Below are 20,969 nucleotides of genomic sequence, written 5' to 3' on the forward strand. Positions count from 1 at the left end.
AAATAAAAATTTATCCAAAGAAGTGAAAGAAATCAAATCGCTTATTACGGCTTTAATTAATGGTCTATTGGTGGTATTATGCTCATTTTACTTCATTTATAAAGTTGTTGAGTATTCATTACCCAAGCAAGATATACCTTTCCAGATAATTGTTGCTTTAGCTGCATCCACTGTGATAGCGATCGCAGAGCTGTATTTTTTCATTCGAGTCATGTAAATAATTTAAAAATATCGTTTCTTTTATCTTTTGTAACATAAGATATGCACTTATATTGCATAAAATAGTCATTGCTTGTAATCGAGAAAAATTAAAAGTAAATCAAGAACTAAAATATATTTTTCGATATTCATTTTTAATAAATAAAATAATTAGATATACACATAAATAATCAATGATATATAATCAATGAGACATTAAATTAAGTCATGACTGATGTATTCGTTTACCAGTGTAGATGAGAGAAGTACCAATGTTGGATTGCTTTGCAAAATTAGATTCCATTGTTTTTGCATTCAAAGTGTGAACTGTTGTACAAGTTTTTAACTAATTTTAACCATTTTGTGTCCAGCAATGAGTGATTAATCATAACGATTAGGCCGGAAAAAGAAGAGAATCAACATTGGAAATGATGAAATAAATATTAAGAAATGATGGTGGTGTGAAGATAGAGATTGGGTGAAGTCAGACAGACATCATAAACATTGCCAAAATGTTTCTCAATTCATTGGACCTTTCCAAATTGCCAGGTAAACCCATAAAACCAGCAAAGTTATTGTTTAAAAATTTAATCCAATGATGATTTATCCAGTCGATTTGGAAGCATAGATGAATTGTACTCTTTTGGGTTACTTTCAATATTCAATGTACTAAGAATATCTTTTACGATTGAACAATCTTTGGCAAGTTGAATTAACAGTTGTTTACAGTCAAAGTAATGATGAATCACAATGGAGCAAATAACATGATGAAAATAAAGATGACTGAATGATCAAGATGGAAATGAACAATTATCTTGAAAATCAAGTATTTTTCACAGACTTGGCTTTAGTGTAAAATGTAATGAGCTGGAATGGTACAAACAATGTTCAACTTGCCAAAATTTAATCTCCTTAATCAACATTTTTAAATATAAAATCATACAATCCGGTCAAGGTAATGATCCATTGTTTACTTTGCGTATCTTTGAAAATCTGTTTACAACTCTTTGACTTAAAATTGGGTGAACCAAGATTTAATGAAGATTGTATTTGTTCCAATTACATTTTCTTGAACCATCCTGCTTACTTTAATAACAAAGATGTTAATTATTGAAATTAACCAGAGAATCCGAAAGGAAACAATGATTATGATTATCGCAAAGGCACACTTCAAAATGATTTATGGCTAAATAATAACAATTATTTAGATATGGATTGCAACTTTCAATTGATTTAACCATGAAGTTGGAAAGACAAGAAATGTCAAACAGGAAAAATCAAGTCAAATGGTTGAGTCGTTTGGGTCGTTAAATTGTCCAATCTATCAACGTTTCCAAGTGTCATCTTCAAATTTCATGTCAAATTTGGTTCCTAATTTTCGTCTCAATATTTTCCATTGGGAATATTTCTTGTTGCTCTAGATTCGTCAAGTGTGACTTTGCGTGTAAAATTGTCTTCTTTTTACAACCAAGAGTGCTAATTGTTTTCATCTTATTTACTGGTTCGATTTGATCCTTTCTCGATAATCATAATCATTGATTGGTTGAGAAAATGTCATCATTTAAAGAGAATAGAGAATCTCTTAATGGTTCAGAATCGAAAAACAGGGAATCGGATTTGAAAAATAGGCTCTCATTGAGAGAAGGACTTTGAATGGTTGTTCCATTGGAGGTTGCATTGGTTGTAACTGTGGTCACTGGATTTACTGTTAATGTTGACGGACCGTTTATTAAATTGTTGACTGATTTATTGTTAATGACAGAAGGGAAATTCAATTTTCCATTGGTCACTGGTAAAGAGGTAGGTTTTATGGTTTGAAATGAAGGTTGAATCAAATTGTTTGAGCTGTTGCTGTTTTTCACATTACAATTGGTTGTACTGGAATTGACCTGTTTATCCTTGCAATTCAGTTTATCTTCTTCCTGTAAAGCGCAAAGTTTACCAACCATTCCAAGCAACTTTTCCTGATTCAATTCAATCGTTGAAATACGATCAGTAAGATTATACATCTTCTCCTCCAAACATTTCAATGAAGTCACCAAACTTTCATACTGATTATCAGATATATGGACAAGAGACTCTCGGCATAGATGGTGACTATTGTTGTTATTGCCATTAGATGAATTGTAATGTACATTATTGGACGCATTATTGTTGCTCTCATTGATGTTCATATTGTTACTGGTTGTGTTTGTGTGAGCACTTAGACTATTGATACTATTAATGGTACTGCTATTGATTATATTGTTAGTTGTAGTTCGATCATCTAAGCAACCCTCATCAGTCGATTGTTGGATGCTTCCAAAGGTAGGTGTTGGCGGTGTGTTTGGACGATTATTCAGATGACTGGGACTAACGGGTGTCAATGAGGATTCAGTGTTTGTCGGACTTCCTAAGCTTTCATTGTCGGTTGCTCGTTTATTGCCGATAGGATTTGTTGTCACATTTCTCTGGTTACGATTTGGACTTGATTCGTCTTGGATTGAGCCAGTTGTATTGTATGGTACGCTTAGTTTGTGGCAAACTTCAAATGCTTGACCGATTGTCCTGACAATCCTCATTGCTTGAGACTGTAAAGAAAATGAAGAGGAAATTAAAACCAGGAAAATGAAGCTTATAATTCTTGTTAGGAAAGGAAGGAAAAGTGTTGAAGCTTACCTTTTTGGGTGTTTTAAAGACACAACATTTGAAAACATTGGATTCCCTGGCAATGTAGGAAAATATCTTCATGTCCAATGAATCATGAGAAACGTAAAAAATTCTGGATTGGGAGAGAGGAAAAAATGATGATTAAATGGTTGAAGAAAACAGAGTTTAAAGATTATAAAGGTTACAGAGAGTGATGTAATTTAATGTAATTTCACCCGAAAATGATATTTTTGGGTTTCAACTCTGCCAATGAAAAGATTTGTTCAAATTTCGTTTTGTCCTTTTAATAAATTGACTCGATCAATCTTACTGAATTTCATCATGTCGTGGTTTCATCAGTCAACATTGACATTTTTTAAATCAATTTTAAAAAGTAATTTCTCTTCCATTCAATGACAACCAACTATCATTTGCTTTCCAAATTATTAACACAATTTTGAGCGATAAAATTGAATGTAAAATTGATAGAAAATGATGAAATTGATGAAATGAAAATATGAAATGATTCCATGTTTAGCTGAATGTGACACTTAATTTTTGAATATTTGGGTAACTTGAGTAAGTACTGAAATAAAGAAGAGGCAAAAAGATGGAAACACAATTATGAAACTGAAATTTCAACATGTCATTCAATCAGCTTGCTCAATGAAATATGATCGGTTGAAACATGAAATAGGCTTAAACAAATGCAAATGAGTGATTGACAGCAATCAAAAGATTATCTAATAAAGCCTTCAACTAATTGATAATAAGCTTCGGTATAATGAGAATTAACACTTTGATGAACATCTAATTCGCGATCAACCTTTAATAATTAATTTCAATGGACAACATTAATCAAGCATTTTCTTTGTTTTCATTTTTGCTTACAAAAAAATCTCTCAACCATTAATCATTTCTCAACAATCAGATTATCTGGTCTTTTAACCAACAATCAGATGAAAATTAAATGTAACATTTAATCATTAGGCCATGTTGAAAAATTGCTCGAGATTGATCATTAATCGAAACAAAGCAATGAAAGTGATTGTTGGTTAACAAGGCGAACAATGATTCCAACAATTGATCAACTTTCGAAACATAAGTTTTCCATGAAATCGTTTGATCAAAAATTAACTTCAATTGATTGGTTAAATTATTTAAACTTCTGATGATAACTCGATTTTTCAGAGAATTCTGAGTCAAAGGTTATCAATCAAAGTGAATAAATTGTCCTAAATGATGGAATAATATTGAAAGTTGAAAATAAATTGGAAAAGTGAAAAATTTGAACAAAGTCAAAAAGTAACTTCATTAATGTTTAATAAGTTTTTGCTTTTGATTCGAAGGGAAAATTTTCCCAATAAGATTACTAACGATAATTTAAATGGAAAGTGAGTGGGAAGGGAATGAAGATTATGAAGAGGAAAGATGATAAGGTTGAGGATAGAATTGAAAAGTCAATTTAAAAGGCAAATCAAGTATATAAACATTAAGTTAGCTAAATGTTCAGTGAGATCTTTTTTTATGCAAACAGTTCATTGATTTGAACAGTTTGAACACAGCTTTTTGCATCTCCTTTTCATCATCGTTATTGTTTACATTCAAACTTTCAATCAAATAATACAATTTCATGGTATATTTAACATGATAAACAAAACTAGCCTTTAGTCTATTGAAGACTTTTCTTTTGCTTCTTTGCAAAGTAAATGAAAAGAGTCGCAATTAAAGTGTCTAAATAAACACTGATAAATTATCCAATCCGTAAATGATCAACAAATGGTTTGCACAACTGCAATCCATCACAATTTACAATCAAAGCACGACATGACTGTTCATTTCCCAATGTTATAGAGTTAGAATGCAGACAGTTTCTGAAATATTGAGTTTAGAAAGATTAATCCTGAGAAGTTCTTTGAAAAAGTTAAGAAATGCAGAAAAGGCTCAGTCAATTGAAGTGGCTCATTGACTGTTGAAAACTTTACAACGAGATTGCAATATTCTGAAGTTTCTTTACATCGATATTGTAACTTGCTAAGCAGATCATGTTTATAAGATTAATCAGATGAGCTTAGACTGGATAACAGTATTGAACGTGAGTTCAATTGAAACGAAAGTTCAATCGCCAATACAAAGTATTGGAATTAAAAACTCTGGAATCGCATATTCACACATCATTAATTTCAAGAGTTATAATGAAACGCTTCAAAATTAGCAAAAAAATATGGAACAACTGAAAGTGTTCAAAGCAACAGGGCAAGATTAGCATCAGGAATGAAATTCGAAAAGAATATTCATTCAACAAAATCTATTTGTGAGATTCAAAATATAACAACATGAAGTTATTTGATTGCAAGAAAAGGTGTCGATTTGAATGGCTCCATGAAAAGATAAATCTTCTGAAGTAAGATTCGATTATTGCTTGGGTTAATAGATTTGATCTCATTTCAGATCAGATTTCAGTTCTGGTCATTATTTTTCGATTCTCATAGTTTCCATAATGTTTATGCACTACAATGAAACGTCAATACAAATAAGCTGAGAGTATTGGGTTATGAATCAACCTCTTGGATAGCGATTTGAATGGCAAAGAAATAATGAAATGAATAGTCAATGAATTAATTAGAAAAGTTAATGTATTCATTAATTGACTTTAAACCTTTTCTTTAACTATCAAGAAAATTTGCATAGAAAATGGTGCTTTTCAATTTTGCTTTTCTAGTTAATTATCATTCTTTAATGAAGTTGAAAGGCTGAGACTGAAAAAGTGAAAAAAATGTAACCATGAAAGTTTAGTTGAATAATTGGCATTGAAAGTAAATTGACAACAAAATGATGAACAAGATATAAGCTTAAAATAACTGGAAAACTTTCATTAATATTATCCTGAACAATGAAAGATATTTAGATGCATGGATAACGAGAAACAGTTATTGTCTCTGTTACCAGTAATTTCAGAATAATAATAAAAATGTTGATTGTTAAACTATCTACAAGAGAATGAAAAGAAAAACTTTGTTCGATTTTTTGCTCTCTTTTGGCAAACATGGGAAGAAGAAGAGGAAAAAAAGAGTTGAGGATCAATATTATAAGGTTATCCAAGCTCAAGATGATTTGATGAAGGAATTAAAAGCAACACAAAAGGAATACACAAAGTCTGTCAAATAGTGTTCAGATTCAATTGAAGCTTGAAGAACAGGAAGAAGAGACAAAAAATAATAGTTAGCAAAGGGATAAAGGGAGTGAAGATGCTGGGATAATATTAGACATTTATTGTACATTTCAAATATTGTACCAAGTTGATCATCTTTAAACTCAATGTTGACAGAAAAATACGTTTCAAGTTAGTTTGATTCAATTACAGGGAATAAAAACTTTTCACACAAATTAATTGTCGACTCGTTATCTTGAAATATCGCATTTAACTTTCATTGTTTCCTTGATGAAGAAAAAAACGAATAAAAAAAGGTGAGATTCTCATGGTAGATTTCATTGTCTATAAATAACAGGTTTATCATCACATCATTTTATTTATGAATGATGAAAGGTTTAATCAGGTTTCTTCTTGTTTCACTAAAAGTTTGTCAAAAGAAGACAAGTTTTGTTCATTCATCAACTTGATAATGAGTTGATCATAGAGACTTTGACAGAATGGAAGTTTAAAGATTTCAGAGTTGATTTGATTAAAGAAACTGTTGGAGTTTACTTGGATTGTTATTCTTAGTCTGGGAGTTGGTTTTATCAGTTTTATGTTTGAAATGTAAGGTTTGGAATTACTAATTGTTGGTTTAATAGAAAGGTCAAAAGTTGTGTAGTTTGGGAAAAAAAAGTTGACTGAAAAAGAATTGAATTTAAATTGAAACTGTGACAGGGAAAAGGCAGATTAACAGTTTGATGGGTTGAACGAAGTGGAAAATATGGTAAAAAACGATTTAATCACAGATGAAATTGAAACGGTTCGTAAGTGATATTGTCATAGGAATAGATTCAAAATAGGATTGAAGAGCTTTTATTTTCATAGTTTCAATTGAATGTCACTTGGATTGATGTTGAGAAAAGGTTTTCAGAGGAAAAGATTGACAGGGAAGAAGATGAATAAAAGGACGAAAATAAAGATGAGAAGAGCATCTTTTGCGTATCTAAATGGCTGACTTAACTTTTTAAAGACAGAAGACAATTGAAATGGAGTGAAAACAAATGTTTAGCTGCTAAATGATCTTGATAGACGTGAAAATGCATGGAAATGTGTTATAAGTTGAAACTGTTTACTGACCCAAATGAATTTCATCGTTACTTTAGTTGGCTCAAGTTAACCAATGGATTCATGAAAGCAAACTGAGTCTTTGACTTTTCGTCTGGATCAAGAGTTTACTTGCATTCCAGTGAAATATGTTCATAACTATTCATCTCTCTTGTCATTAGGATTTTAAGGTCAAGATAATTATACAAAGTATAGTGAAGCTTTTAAGTGAATGTTTAAGAATAAAATTCCTTGAACTTCATGGGATTGAGCAACACAAGGAGAGATTCACTTAAAAGGCATTATACATTCAATTGTTATGATAAATTGAATTATCAGTTTAAAAGTAAATATAATTTGATTGTTTTAGTACATTTTTGGTTGTAAAACAAACCAAACAATAAATTTAATCCTGATTGAAATACATTTTGCTTATTCTTCTTCTTTGCATGAAAAGGTTTAAAAAACTGATGCAAGTTATTGAAACAGACTTTGTAAATGATTATTTTAAGAGGCAAAGGAAATGAACTTTACCATGGAAAACCATTAAATATATTAATAATACTTTGCATTTTGCGTTTACATTTGATATCTTGAAGCATTTTGTACATTTATTATTTGCATGATCAGATAAATGCTGGAAATGTGCATTTATCTAACTTTTGTCAGACGATACAAGATTTATTGTGCATTTGAATAAATTTCTAATGCATTTGCTTCGATTATAATTTAATTGTGAGAATTATCACCAAGCAAGTGATTTCATATTCGGAGAGAAATGGCGATTAAACTTTTTATGAAATTAATGTGCAAACTGAATAGATCTTTTCGAGATCAATAGGACTAATTTCGAATCTAAACGAGATTCGCTTTGTTTGCAATGATAGTTAAGGTGCAACTGATTTTATTAGTAACTAGGTTGTTAACATGATAAACAAGTTGTTATGGTTTGTTTGATCAACAATTTTAGCATCAAACATAAGATTATTCCGAATTGTGATTAAACTTGAATTAAGATGTTTGCAGAGTAAAAGGAGAAAAGGTTCGATTTGATTGAAAGAAAGCAATTAAATGGAAAAAATTTAGTTGCAAGTTTCAACTGATCCGAAATTCAGGTAAATAATCTCATGAAAGAATTTACTAAAGAGAAAGAATTTCTATTTTTGCGAATGATTAATGAAAAGGTCGTCAGCAAACTTGGAATTATATCAGATAATTAGAGGCAAGTTGTTTGAGAAGCGAAATACTTTACAAATTAAAACACTTTTTGAGCTTGATTAAGTTCGTCATTTAGATTAATCAGAGAATGAACTTGGGTTAGCATGAGAACTCAGAAGAATTTAGAAATCGGAATAGCCCAGTGATCTTAGAAGAATCGAATTCGTTCACCAATTTTTGAAATTCGTCTATTCGCAATAATAAACTCCAATCACTGCTCTGAAATTGATTTCTGACAGAAAGTTTATCAATCAAGATTCCGATGGAATTCAAAGATTGTTTGCAAACAGAACTTTCTAGAGATTCCATGTTAGGCTCCTGCGATATGGAAAATCAGTTTTATATTGAATGCTGTCCCAATCGGAATGTTGTTTTTACTTCACTCATGCATATTTAAGAATCATTAAGATCTCATCAATCATGAAATTTAAATTCTCCTCAATGTCCATCAATAAGTTTTCAACGGAATCTCTCATAATTTTAAACATTAATCGCAATGGAAGAAGGCAAAGTATTGAAAGATGAAATTGAAAGTCAATGAAAAGTAAAAATGAATTGCAATTCAATGAACTGCAGTTTAATCAGAAATCAATCTTAAATTGATCATTTATCGATTCAACCATTTCTCATGATCAATAATGATGTGTGCTGTAAAGATGTTGAAACAGATTAGATCATTACTTATAATTAACACATTTTCCCCTGACACCAGAACATTCATAAATAATGATAATGTAGATGACAATTTGTCATTTCATTCACTTTTTTATACGCTTTTGAATGCGAAAAATAATAAGGTATAAAATGATTTATTAATAATAAAGTGATGATGAAAAATGATATGAAAATGGTGAAACGAAAAATCAATGTGATTCATGATGGATCGAGGAAAATAGTTCAAGAAAATTATGCCAACAACCTGTTAATAAACTGAACACCATAGAATCCCAGGTGAAAATTGAATGAAATTTTCATCTTTTATTCAGTTTCATATCGAACAATAATTAAACTTTTCAAATTAGCGATCATTTCAATTGAATAATTGTAAGAATAGTTCAAGTCGAAAGAAATGAAAAGTAAAATTTGCTTTGCATTATTATACAATTTATCATCATTTTACTTGATATTGATCAGTAAAAGTTGAACAAACATTTCAAGTAAACTTCAATTCTCAAGAATAACATTGAGTAAATGAATAAAATATTTCATGTAAAAAACTGGAAAATGCTGACATTCAAACATTTTTACATTCCTTTTAATAAGCAAACGAAAGCAACTTTACCATTTAATAATCAAATATAGAAATATATACATTTATATATTAATGAATTTGTTCAGTATTTATGAACATGGAATTTTCAATTGTTTCAAATGAATTTGTCGAATGAAAGATTTTGTCAAAGTTAAAGTTTAATTTGAGGCAAGAAAATGCCAACTTTTTGACATTCGCTTCAGGGAAGTAAAAAAAATCAATTCAACCGATAACTTGAAATATTGAAAATTGCAACAAAATGCTTTGATTTAGAAAGGGAAAAAAGCTTGAGAAGAGATTGTAATTGAGCGATAGAAAAAAGTTCATTGAATAAATTGAAAGATTGTTAAACTTCATGGAGAAATGTGAATAATTGATGAACGAAAATGATGAAAAGTAAATCAAATTCTGTGTTGACAAAAAGTTGAAAAAAGAAAGAAAATGAATTTTTATGGAAAATTCTGCATTCGTTAGTTCATCCAGAATCTCATTAGAAATTCGAGTTTCAAATGATCATTTCAAAGTCGATTTTAAAGTTGAATATTTCACTCGAACTTGAAACAGAATCTTGAAAATTGGTCGAAATTTCATCAATACTAATGGATAGATTAACGTTATTGCTTGAAGCAATTAACTCGATTGCAACCGAAATAAGAAGAAAAATAATCCAAACAATAAACTTGAATAAGTTAATTTAATGATGAAGTACGACAAACAGAAAGTAATAAAAGGTAAGAATAGATATTAATTTAGTTGATTGGAGTAATTAGAGTAATGAATGTCTTTTGTACTGGATCAAGGCTCGGATCACTTGAGACTCGATCGAGTTGAACATAAGTGAAAAGGTTTCTTGATTTTTACATCTTTTGTTTTCTCATAAGAATGGGTACAATTATGAATGCAAATTAATCTTGATCGCATTTTAATGTATTCAAATTGGAGTGAAAAAAGAATGAAAATTTGCATTCAATTTTCTTGAGATTGAAAGGCGAAGGAAATCGTGTTTCCCTGTTTATTGACAGGACATTTTGTAATGAGCGAGTGAATTCATCATTAGCGAATTGATGTAACTCAATTATTGAGTTAACCCAAAGTTAAACATTGAATTTGTCATTGGCAAGATTAATCTTTAAATCTTTCCATTTCTGCCTTTTTTCACTGTCTACAAGAGTAACCTAAATATCGAGATAATCGATAAATTATAATATATGGTCAGAGATAAATTGATAATTTACTTTTGCTTTGCCAGTTTATTGGCTTAAGGAGTTGCCTGGAAATTGAGCATTTCTTTCAGGATAACACATGGAATGTTTATCAATCAACTTTCACATGCTTGGAATAAGATTCAATTCTCATTCCCAAAGCTAGCAGATTAAACAAAAGACTAAGCTCAATAAACATCGGCTCTTTTCATTATTGCCAACACAAGAAAACTTGTTAAACAGTGGATAGAGACCAAGATGAAAGGTTAAAGTTGCTTCGATTCTGATAAATATTCATCTATAACTAAAGGTCCGTTCAGATGAAACTCGAAAGTTTACTATTAATAGGAACATTGAGAAAGATGGAAATTCATCATTAGATTATTTTGCATTATTAGGCAAAACCATCAAGTGATTGATTAAACATGAAATATATAAAAGTTTATTTTGAGATTCTAATTACGTTAAAAGGTTTTGATTTATTGTTGCGAAAATGGTTCGACCTGAAAGACTGAACTTGGAGTTTGGTGTGATTAAAGTTTACTCCGAATTTCACCTTAACTACAAAACTAATTTAGTTTGTATATTGAAACGGAAATTATGTCTAAAGTGTAAATTAAATTCACGATTTTGCATTTTAATATTTAATCGATTTGAGAAAAGTGTTGGTGAAAAAACTGATTGCTTTTGTCCTATTTTTTGCGTCTTTTTTGAAGTTTCAAGATTGTCGGTTTCAAGGTAACCAAAATGAGAAGCAACAATGAATTGAAACCGGAAGAAAAGTAGAACCAGCCAACATTGATTAAAGTAAGGAACGGAAATCTTGAGCACAAAAAGGATAAAGCTAATGGTAAAGGAAAAGTAAGATTGTATAGTTTCAGTTTTCAAGTAAAAGTAATAAAAAAAGGTTGACTGAAGGGAAGGCAACTGATAGGAAGGTAAAGGGAATCAACAGGGAGTGATAATAGCTTGGAGTTGGATATTGAAAAAATGGAGATAAAAGTGTGAGAATTGTTTGCACTTGTTCATCTTGATGAGAAAAGGAGAAAGTTGTAACAAAAAATTATTGTCGAGATTAAAATGATTAAATTGTTTGAGAAGTATCAATGAAATTGAGAAATATTTCCTTCCAAACAACTGACAATTGAAGCAAAGTAAACAATAATTTTGCAGCAACAGAATTTCTTATTGCTTTCATGATTAAACAGGGAAAATGCATAAATTTAAAGAAAAATTTCGTTATATTAAAAGTTGCAAGTTTGGAACAAGAAAAAATGAATTTTCATCCAATGATATTAGCATAATATGATCAATCAGTTGAATAAAGGTTGAAGTTAATTGACTGATTGAAGGCTGGAAAAAGTTCATCAGATTATTTCAAGAAAAGTTGACAATTTTTCTTGCTAATAACGAGATTAACCCAAACTATTGTTTGCAACCTTTTCGCAACTTTGAGCTGATAAATTGGATACAAGAATGAAAGGATCAACAGAAAAGGTTGATCATGTTAGTTGATGAGATTTAGTGGAAAGGAAAAAATGATTTTGATAAAGTAGAGCGATATTATTGAATGGGATTGATGCACAATGAAAAGCCTTTTCATCAACGGATTTCAACAAGATAGTCACTTTGAATGAATCAAATGGTGAAAGTATTAACAATATTATTATTGGTTTCATTAATGGTTCCAATGTTCAGTGTTGATTCAATAGAAGATGAACAAGAAGATAATATTAACGTTGTCCATTGAGATGAGGTTGAAAGCGAAAAGCTTATAATCAGAAAGATGGTAAAATTGATTGGGAAAAGATGAATCAATCTTAATTAAGGTAGACCAAAAGTTTGGTGGAAAAGATGAAATTAAACAAAAAAAATTGTGATAATTATAATACTGATTAAAGGGTAACATTGAAATAGTCACGGATCATTTGGTTAACACTATTAGGGAAGAAAAGTTTCATCCTCTAATCCAGAGATTGATTCAATTTTTTTCATCATAACTCGCTTAATCATAACCAATCTTATCAGTTACCGAACAAGTCTTTCAGTTCAACATTTTCTCATTTCAGTTAATCTTCTCTATCACCATTATCATTTTTCCTTATCCATGGCTGAAACTTGTCCAGGCAAAAATCTGTGGAAATGTCCAAACTTAATATAAACATTCTTTCAATGTTACAAGAAAAATGTTCTGATGGATTGAAACAAGCAATGTTTAAATAATAAATCAATAACTCGAACCTTGTTGACTTCAAGGAAATAATTTCATCAAATTTACACTGAATCAACTTAAGAAGTAAAATATTTCAAGTTATTATTTGAAGTTCAAAATTGCAATCAAATGAAACCATCAAAATGATCAAAGAATACTCAACAACTCATTTAAATTGATCAATCCTTAAATAATGAAATCCTATTAGAGATTCAACTTTTACATTTGAAACGTTTCGAGCAATTCATTTTGCAAACTTTGAACTACAGTAAAGTTAGTAAAATGTGTAAACATACTTTTTACACAAAATTTAGAGGCAAACCAAAGTTGGTGAACAATAAAACAAGTAAATAAAATGATCTTCAGATTCTATGCCATTTTAACATAATAACTATAATAAAAGTTATAAAATCATGAAAAGGAAAATGGAATCATTAAGAAAGCACAAATTGAGGATTGTTAAACTTTACGAGCGTCAGACAAAGCTCGAGATTAGCTATAAACGTCAAGTTCAATGATGAGAAACAATAAGTTGGAAATGTTCAGATTTAAGAAGAATAATGAATGACAATTTATCGCCCACATCAGCCCAGTTGAGGGCAACAATGAAAGTGTTACCAATCGAGTTTATCTCTACATGAACAGAGAGCAAAGAGTTTTCATGGTTTGATGGAATGAAATTGGTGAAAAAATTGCAAATATTCATCCTTCAATAAATTTGCAACTTTACAATGCTATTTTATTGGCCATAACAATTTGATTGCAATTTGATTTGTTTTACATTATTGAATAGCTTTTGTTGAATAAAGAAGAAGAAAAACTCGAATCATGTTAACATTGTTTTCTATTGTCTCTTGATTGTGTATCAAATCAGCAAAATTTTCATCCAATCAAACAATGAACTTATATAACAATTTTTCGACATTAGTTCTGAGTTTTGTTTCGAAATTTTCATCTGGTTCATTTTTTTTCTTAAATAACTTCATTTATTTGCTAGTTTTTTACTTTTCATTTCATGATTGACTAAATTTTTTCTTTACTTACAATTCTTTTGTTCATTTCACCTTTCGCCTTACACACTGAGCAATGGAAGCAAGTTCATCTCTCTTTATCTCCCTGAGGCTCAATCATGAAGTCTTAAAGACTATAGACTCAATTTGGTTTGAGTAGGAAGAAAAAGGTTAAGAAAAGAAATGATGAGGAATGATGTAAAGATGATGTTACAGTATGAAGATGTTGCAGGCAAATAAAAATAACAAGTCAAGTTGAGTAATAATATCAAATTGAACAATATTGCTGGCTAATAATATTTGATTGTGTGATTCAACGTAATCTTCAGCAATGATTGGAATCAGCAGAAAATTTGAGAAACAATTTGCTGATTACATTCTCATCATGGAAACAGTAATGAAACAATAAATATCTAATTTAATTAGTAGTTTAGTAGATTTAATAGGAAAGCTTTGATTGCTTTTACTTTTGGATCAAAAATTGCTGGTCAAACAAATGTTGTGTTTTGATTGATCCAAACTGCTTGTGATACTTTGCAATTGATTGCCAATTTGGATCAACAATAATAAGTTCAATTAAGAGTTAAACTTTTTGATTGAGCAAAATGGTCAAATAATGATGGAACTCGAGAATCGGGAAAAAACAATGAAATCAATTAGACAAGAGTAAGCTTGTTTAGCTATTTTAGGTTGACCACAAAATGGACATTTGCAATATCAATCGATGGCTTTTAATGATGAAAATGGTTAATCACTTACAGAAGGTCAGTAATGATCAGACGAAGACATTAGAAGAAGTTGAAACTCGATTGTTATTTTGCGGCAATCTTTTGAGGAGAAAATTCTGTAAATGAATTTCTTCTTTTCATAATTATCATCATTTTCAACTTTTCTGGATCATTTTTTTCCTTCTTCTTGTGAAACATTTCCAGACGAAATTCCCTGTTCATTTGAATCATTAATAACGCTTGAAAGTAACGAACGAAAAGCCACTTGGATCATTTTTTTCTTCTTTTCTTTTTCTTCTGTTGGCATACAGAACCGGAAACATTCCATTAACGTCGGAAGTTGCAGGGAATTCATTTGACAACAAAAGTAACACTTTCTTATTGGGTCAGAGTCTATTTAATGTTAACAAAAGGGTTCAAATTGTTGGCTTTAGTTGGCTACATGAAGCTGCGAATTTCATGGAGAATCATTTTTTTTTCGTTACTCAGTGATTAATTTATCAACTAAATAATGGAATGAAATTTATTCCAAAACTAATGATCAATTCATTGCAATATTTGCAACAATTCTTATTCTTGTTCTGAACGTTTACTCTTTGTTGTTGGTCAACTTTTGTAATTAGTTTCATTGTTGGTCATCTTTTTCCTGTCATAACAATGAATCTGAAAATGTCAACCTTTGGTTTGGAAAAGCAAATTATGATGAAAATTGTTCATCCAGTTGTTTTGATCAACAATTGTCTACTGTTATTGACACTTAACAGTGAAATGTGATCACGATTGGGTTACATATGCAAATGAATACCAAACATTGTACAACAGTTATCATTACATGACAATTGATATTGGCTATTGGGAGACAATGAATGTAAAAATGATCAATATGTTTGATCGTTTGATGAGATTTGTTGGTCAAGATATGAGATGATTTAACCAACATTCATTGTATCTCATAAATGATGAAAGTAATGTTCGGTAAATAACAGGGTTAACCATCATTTTTGCTATTCTCATTGATATTTATCATTACCATCATGTTGCTAGTAATTATTTTTATTCATCTCAATCAACAATAATACTCTTTGAACAAGCAAACAAACGGCAAACAAAAACTTTTTTTTCTTCTTCTTTTGCAAAACCTAAATGATAATCATCGAGTTTTAGTATTTAATTTGTTGATGTAACAGAAAGGAGCAAATGAAGAAAAGTTAATTTCGTTACTCGCAAAATGAATCATTTCTTTACCTTCTCTTCATGAACATCTTTCAATTGTGTCGATATTATTGGTTATGTTGGAACTACGATAATCCAATTTTATCAAGTTAGTTTTTCGGATGAATGAACCAACACAATTGTAAGCAATCAATTTGATCATTAGTATCAACTAAATTATAGCTCTTATAATTGCTTTTCTTGGGATAAAGCTTTTTGTGATAATTTACGCTTCCATCAGAAGTAAGAGTTTCATCTGAATAGATGATTAATTGGCTCTCTTTTGTAAGAAAAGGTTCAAGCTTACCTGTAAATTGGATGGTGCATGAGTGTCACTCGAGTCGCAACTTTGGCCTTTTCTCGAAGACCAACTTTGACACCTGAAAGATGAGATGAACATTAGATTATTTGAGCATCAAGTTTGGAGGGAAATTTATTCAGCTAAATGTAAACATATTTAATCCAAGCAACTCTGGTAAAAATGAAAAGTTGAACCATTTGATGCAAAGTTGACCAATTTCCTTAATCTCTGTTGATCAATGTTAATGAATAGCAATTTACAACTCTGTTGGCTAGGAATTTATTTCAAGGATTAAGACCAAGTTGGTCAAGAGTCAGTTTAATCCATGTTAAGCTATTCTTTGGAAACAATTTTATGCTGTATCAACTATTAATGCCATTAATCTCGAGAATGTGCAAATGGTTCGAACAAACTGAAAGTCGAATTTTACAATTTCAAGCTTTCTTGACCTCATCTTGTAAAGTTTACATGAAATCTGGAAAATTCAAGTTTCTCTTTAAAGTTTTCACCCTGGTTAAACGTACCTTTGAGAGTTTAAACAATTGCTAAACAGGTACAATAAAAGTGATGAGAATGTTGGCATTGAATGAATAATGATTGGAAGAGTTTCTTCAGGTTGATAAAAGGCTTGAAGTTGAACCTTTAAACCGTAAAACTAAAGTTTCGAAAATTTATATAAATGGAAATTGTTTGCTCATAAAATTCAAATGAAATGATAACGAAAATGTTGATTATTTGGAAAGGAAAAATGCATTAAAATCAAGATTAATTGTTGAAGTTAAGATTAAACACTATGAAGGGTTCAATGAGCATTCAACTGTCAGTTATTAATAAATGCTGGAATCTCTTAACTCCCAGGTGATAATGAGATAATGATAAAGTTGAAGAAATATTAGTTTTCCTTTTCGCAATCAAATTATTGGTGAGAGTGTTTGGCTTCATCTCAACCATTTATTCTGATAATTATTGATATAATTCCAATGGTGAATAGTTGGGAATTAATAGGAAATAGCAAAATGGTTTCCAGGAGATTGAAAGTAGTTGGTAATTATTCAACGATTCATCTTTTCCTTCATCATATCAAATCATCAAATGTGCCTGTTATTGAAAATGAATTAACATATCCAAATGAGCCTTTATTGATGCCAACAACAGTAATGAGAAGGATAATTGAATTGAGTAAATAACTCTTTTCCATGAGAAGAGTTGTTAAGAGATTATTCAAGTAAACAGAAGTTGTAAGAAGATTAAATCGATATCAAGATTGTCAATGATGTTGATGGTGAATGAACATTCAAGAATGAAAATCAATCAATCAACCAATTGTATTTGATTGATTTACGTTGACGCTTTTATTCTCATCATTTCATGTGTTCACATCTTTTCTCTGTAAATGAGTTTTGAATGAACAACGATAAAACTCTGTCGATAGAGTGATTTTTCAATGGTAAAGTCGTGCTTAATTGCTACAAGAAAGATATTTGTTGCTTTGCAAATGGATTATAAATGAAGGCAATACTAACGATGGATTATTAATGAACCAAGTGATATCACTTTAGATCAATAATGCTCATGAGATTGAGCTATAATTGTCTGATACTCTTCAAGAGAAACTAATTGCAATTTGAATTGACGGTGAAACTCAGCAGTGTTTGGAAAGTTCGGATTGAGTTTCGAGGTTTTATTTGCAATGCGAAATAATCTGAATTTGGTCCAGTCATTATTTGAACTTGTGGCATTTAAGTCAAGAAAAAGACAGATTTACTGAGTTGTTTTGAATTTTGCTTTTCTCAGCAAAACATTTTCGAGTGGAACAAAAGTGTCAAAAGTGCGTATCAATCAAAGTGGTTTAAATATTTACATTCAAATGAGACCACAATTTGTTTACCAATTCAAGTGAGGAAATTTCATTTTCCATCGTTTATCATTGTTATGGAACAAATTACCTTCAATTGTTAACATTTTCCAAGAGAAACATTTGGTAACATTGAAATGAGTCTGAATACCATTTTGAAAGACGTGAAAGAAGAGCAAAAAGTCAATGAAAAAGCGTTGAACCTAAATTGTTATCTAGTTTAATAAAGAGGACAATTTATCTCCTTTTTTAAGTGAAAGGTTTAGGTTTTGAATGTAAAAGTAAAACTGAGTTTAAAAGAGTAAAATTGTTGACTTCAACAACGTTTAGGAAAAGGCTCAACTTTTTCCTCCTTCAATGCAATTCAATCTTTAAATGAAAAGAGTAACTGAATGCATGTTTCATCGTAACTCTGGTTTTGATAATCTCTTTTTAAATGATCACATTTTGCTATTTAACAAGCAAAAATCATAAAATAAATTGGAACCAAAATGAACTTCCACGAACAGAAAAGTGTTTCAATTTCAGCGCATCATGGAGAATGAAGCAAAATGAATTTAGAAATTAGTCGATTCGATTTAACAAATTTCTTGACGAGGAATGAAACGGAAATTTGATCATTCTTTCAACTTTGATAAGTTTTCAATGCATTCTGAAGTATCTCGATATAAAAGTGAACTTTTCAAGTTGCACATCGAATTGTCAGAAACAAGATTGACTAATATATATTTATAAGATTACGATATTGTTCATGACTGTGATTCAATAAAACATGTTTGCTTCGAGTTTTTTCATTTCGTAACAATCGATTCGAGATGATATGAAACAGTAAATTGATAATCTCGGTTCAATATTGTATGATTATAGTGATAATGAGATGGCATCAATAGGCAAGTCTAAATTGATGTCATAATAGTTGAATAAAGAGTAAACTAATTTCTTGGAAAAGAAAAAATTTTCACCTTTTTTTTCTTTCATGATGTCTTCTGATAGAATGAAGCCTTTTTCTCTGCTTTCAGGTTATGATAACTATCAGTGTGTTAAATCGTTGATGTTCAGCAGCCGTTAAGGCGATGCCATGAAAATTAACTGAATGTGAATCAAAGGCAAGTTATGGGAAAAAAGTGGAAATGAATCAAATCAACTTTTTGACTCATTAAACATCATTAACGCTCTTGAAGCAAGAAAAGCTCATCAACAACTGATTTAACTTGATGGTGATTATCATGTTTAAGTCGATGGTTCAGCCTTTTCATGAAAGTTTATTGTAAAGTCAAGAAATTCTCATTTCAATTTACAAAATTATTAACTCTATTTATTGAGGATTGAGATATAATTTTGATTATTCTCTCGAATTAACTTGACAATTTAATCTGTTCAAAAGAGATTAACTTTAATGCAACTTGAGTTACCTTGGAAGGTAAACTCATAACCTTTTTTACCTCTTTGCACATTTTTTTAGCGAAAAAAGTAAATCAAAATGAAGATGACATTCTAATAACATTGCAACCTGAACAAAATCACAATTAAGGTTGAAATCGATTGTCTAATAAATCATAATAAATCTCGAGATTCAAAATTAGATTAAGTAAATGATAGAAATGAAGAGAAGATCATTTCAGAGAAAACTTTGATCTTAGAAGTTCTCTAATTTCGTTTCAATTCGACACAGTTCATAGTCGACAGTTTGAACTTGATTTAGATTGAGATTCCAATTTCATTTGATTAAGTGATGAACTTGTTTCTCTGTGTAGTTAATTAATCGATTGAACTTGTGTTGATGGATCAATTGGATTATTCAATTTCTATTTTTATCTTTGGTCGTTATTTTGGTTCTTGATTTTTGCGTTTGATTAAAAGTATTTCAAAGCTCAATGCTATAAATTATTGATTGGACAACAAATTACCTCAAGAGTTTATTAAGATTTCATTCGAGTGTAATGCTCTTTGAACATTATGCGAATACTCAGCTTGCTGTTAGTCAACAGTAAGACATTTTAAGTATGCTATTGAATGAACAAGTTGAAATCTGGTTAAAATTGAACTGAGAAAAAAAAGTTAGATCAACAAATTAAATCTTGAATTTCATGAATATTTGTGAGAAGAGAGGAGAAATTATGAAAACATGATAAATGATTTATAAGCAAACAAGTATTCACTGTGAACATTGAATCCCTGATAACTGATTTAATTATAAACTGAATATCTCAATGAGGTTGAAATAGATGTTGAAATGAATCTAAATAATTTTCATTATTTTGTGCGACAATAAACTCTTGAAATGAATAAGGATTCGATTTCAAGTCGATTCCAATAATTGAAATGATAATCAGATTAGAATTGAAAGTTTGAAATTATCCTCACGAACGTTTTGGATTTGACAAAAGAAAAGTTCAAAGTTGAATTATTTGACATGGAAAAATAAACTTTGTTCATTGTCATGGATAGCAATCATGAAAAAAAACTTATTGCAAGAAGGTGATGTTATTTGAAAGGTTTATTTCGATAGTTATTCTGAATATTCTGTTTACTTTCATTTTCTCATTTCAATCAATCATGAAGATAATCAAAAACTTAGATATTGCCAGGGAAAATGTGAATACCTCAGGGATTGCGAGGTTATAGAGCCCCACAAAGTGTTGGTTTTCCACCTGAAGGGTGTCACGGATAAAATTGGAAATTATCGCATCTTAGATAATGATAACAATAACAAAGGGAAGAAACAAAAAAAACTTCGTTAGAAGTCACTTTTCAGCTTTTCATAATCTAACAAAAGATCCAATTTTATGGACATAAAAATAAGAGTAATTAATACAAAAAAAATCTTGATTTTCAGGAAATTGAAATACGTTCAGAGTCGTTTCGGTTTTTTTGTAAACTCAGAAATTGTGATTGAAAAACAATGAAATTAAT

The 20,969-nt window shown here is 30.0% G+C and overlaps 1 protein-coding gene across 1 annotated transcript in view; it reads right to left on the reverse strand.

Annotated features, from left to right (window-relative positions):
• Positions 1–334: 334 nt before the first annotated feature.
• The window catches only part of LOC107368907 (uncharacterized), a 30,203-nt gene continuing 9,568 nt past the window's right edge, over positions 335–20,969 (reverse strand). Inside the window, exons 3-5 of the mRNA XM_015936802.3 lie at positions 16,208–16,280; positions 2,857–2,959; positions 335–2,768 (exon numbers count right to left, since the gene is read on the reverse strand). Coding sequence (XP_015792288.2) covers positions 1,731–2,768; positions 2,857–2,959; positions 16,208–16,280 — 1,214 coding nt within the window. The 3' untranslated portion in view covers positions 335–1,730. The remainder of the gene's footprint in view (positions 2,769–2,856; positions 2,960–16,207; positions 16,281–20,969) is intronic.

This window comes from Tetranychus urticae, chromosome 2 (genome assembly GCF_039701765.1).
Source record: "Tetranychus urticae isolate SD_2017Ah chromosome 2, NJAU_TeUrti_SD_1.0, whole genome shotgun sequence".
NCBI classification, from domain to species: domain Eukaryota; kingdom Metazoa; phylum Arthropoda; class Arachnida; order Trombidiformes; family Tetranychidae; genus Tetranychus; species Tetranychus urticae.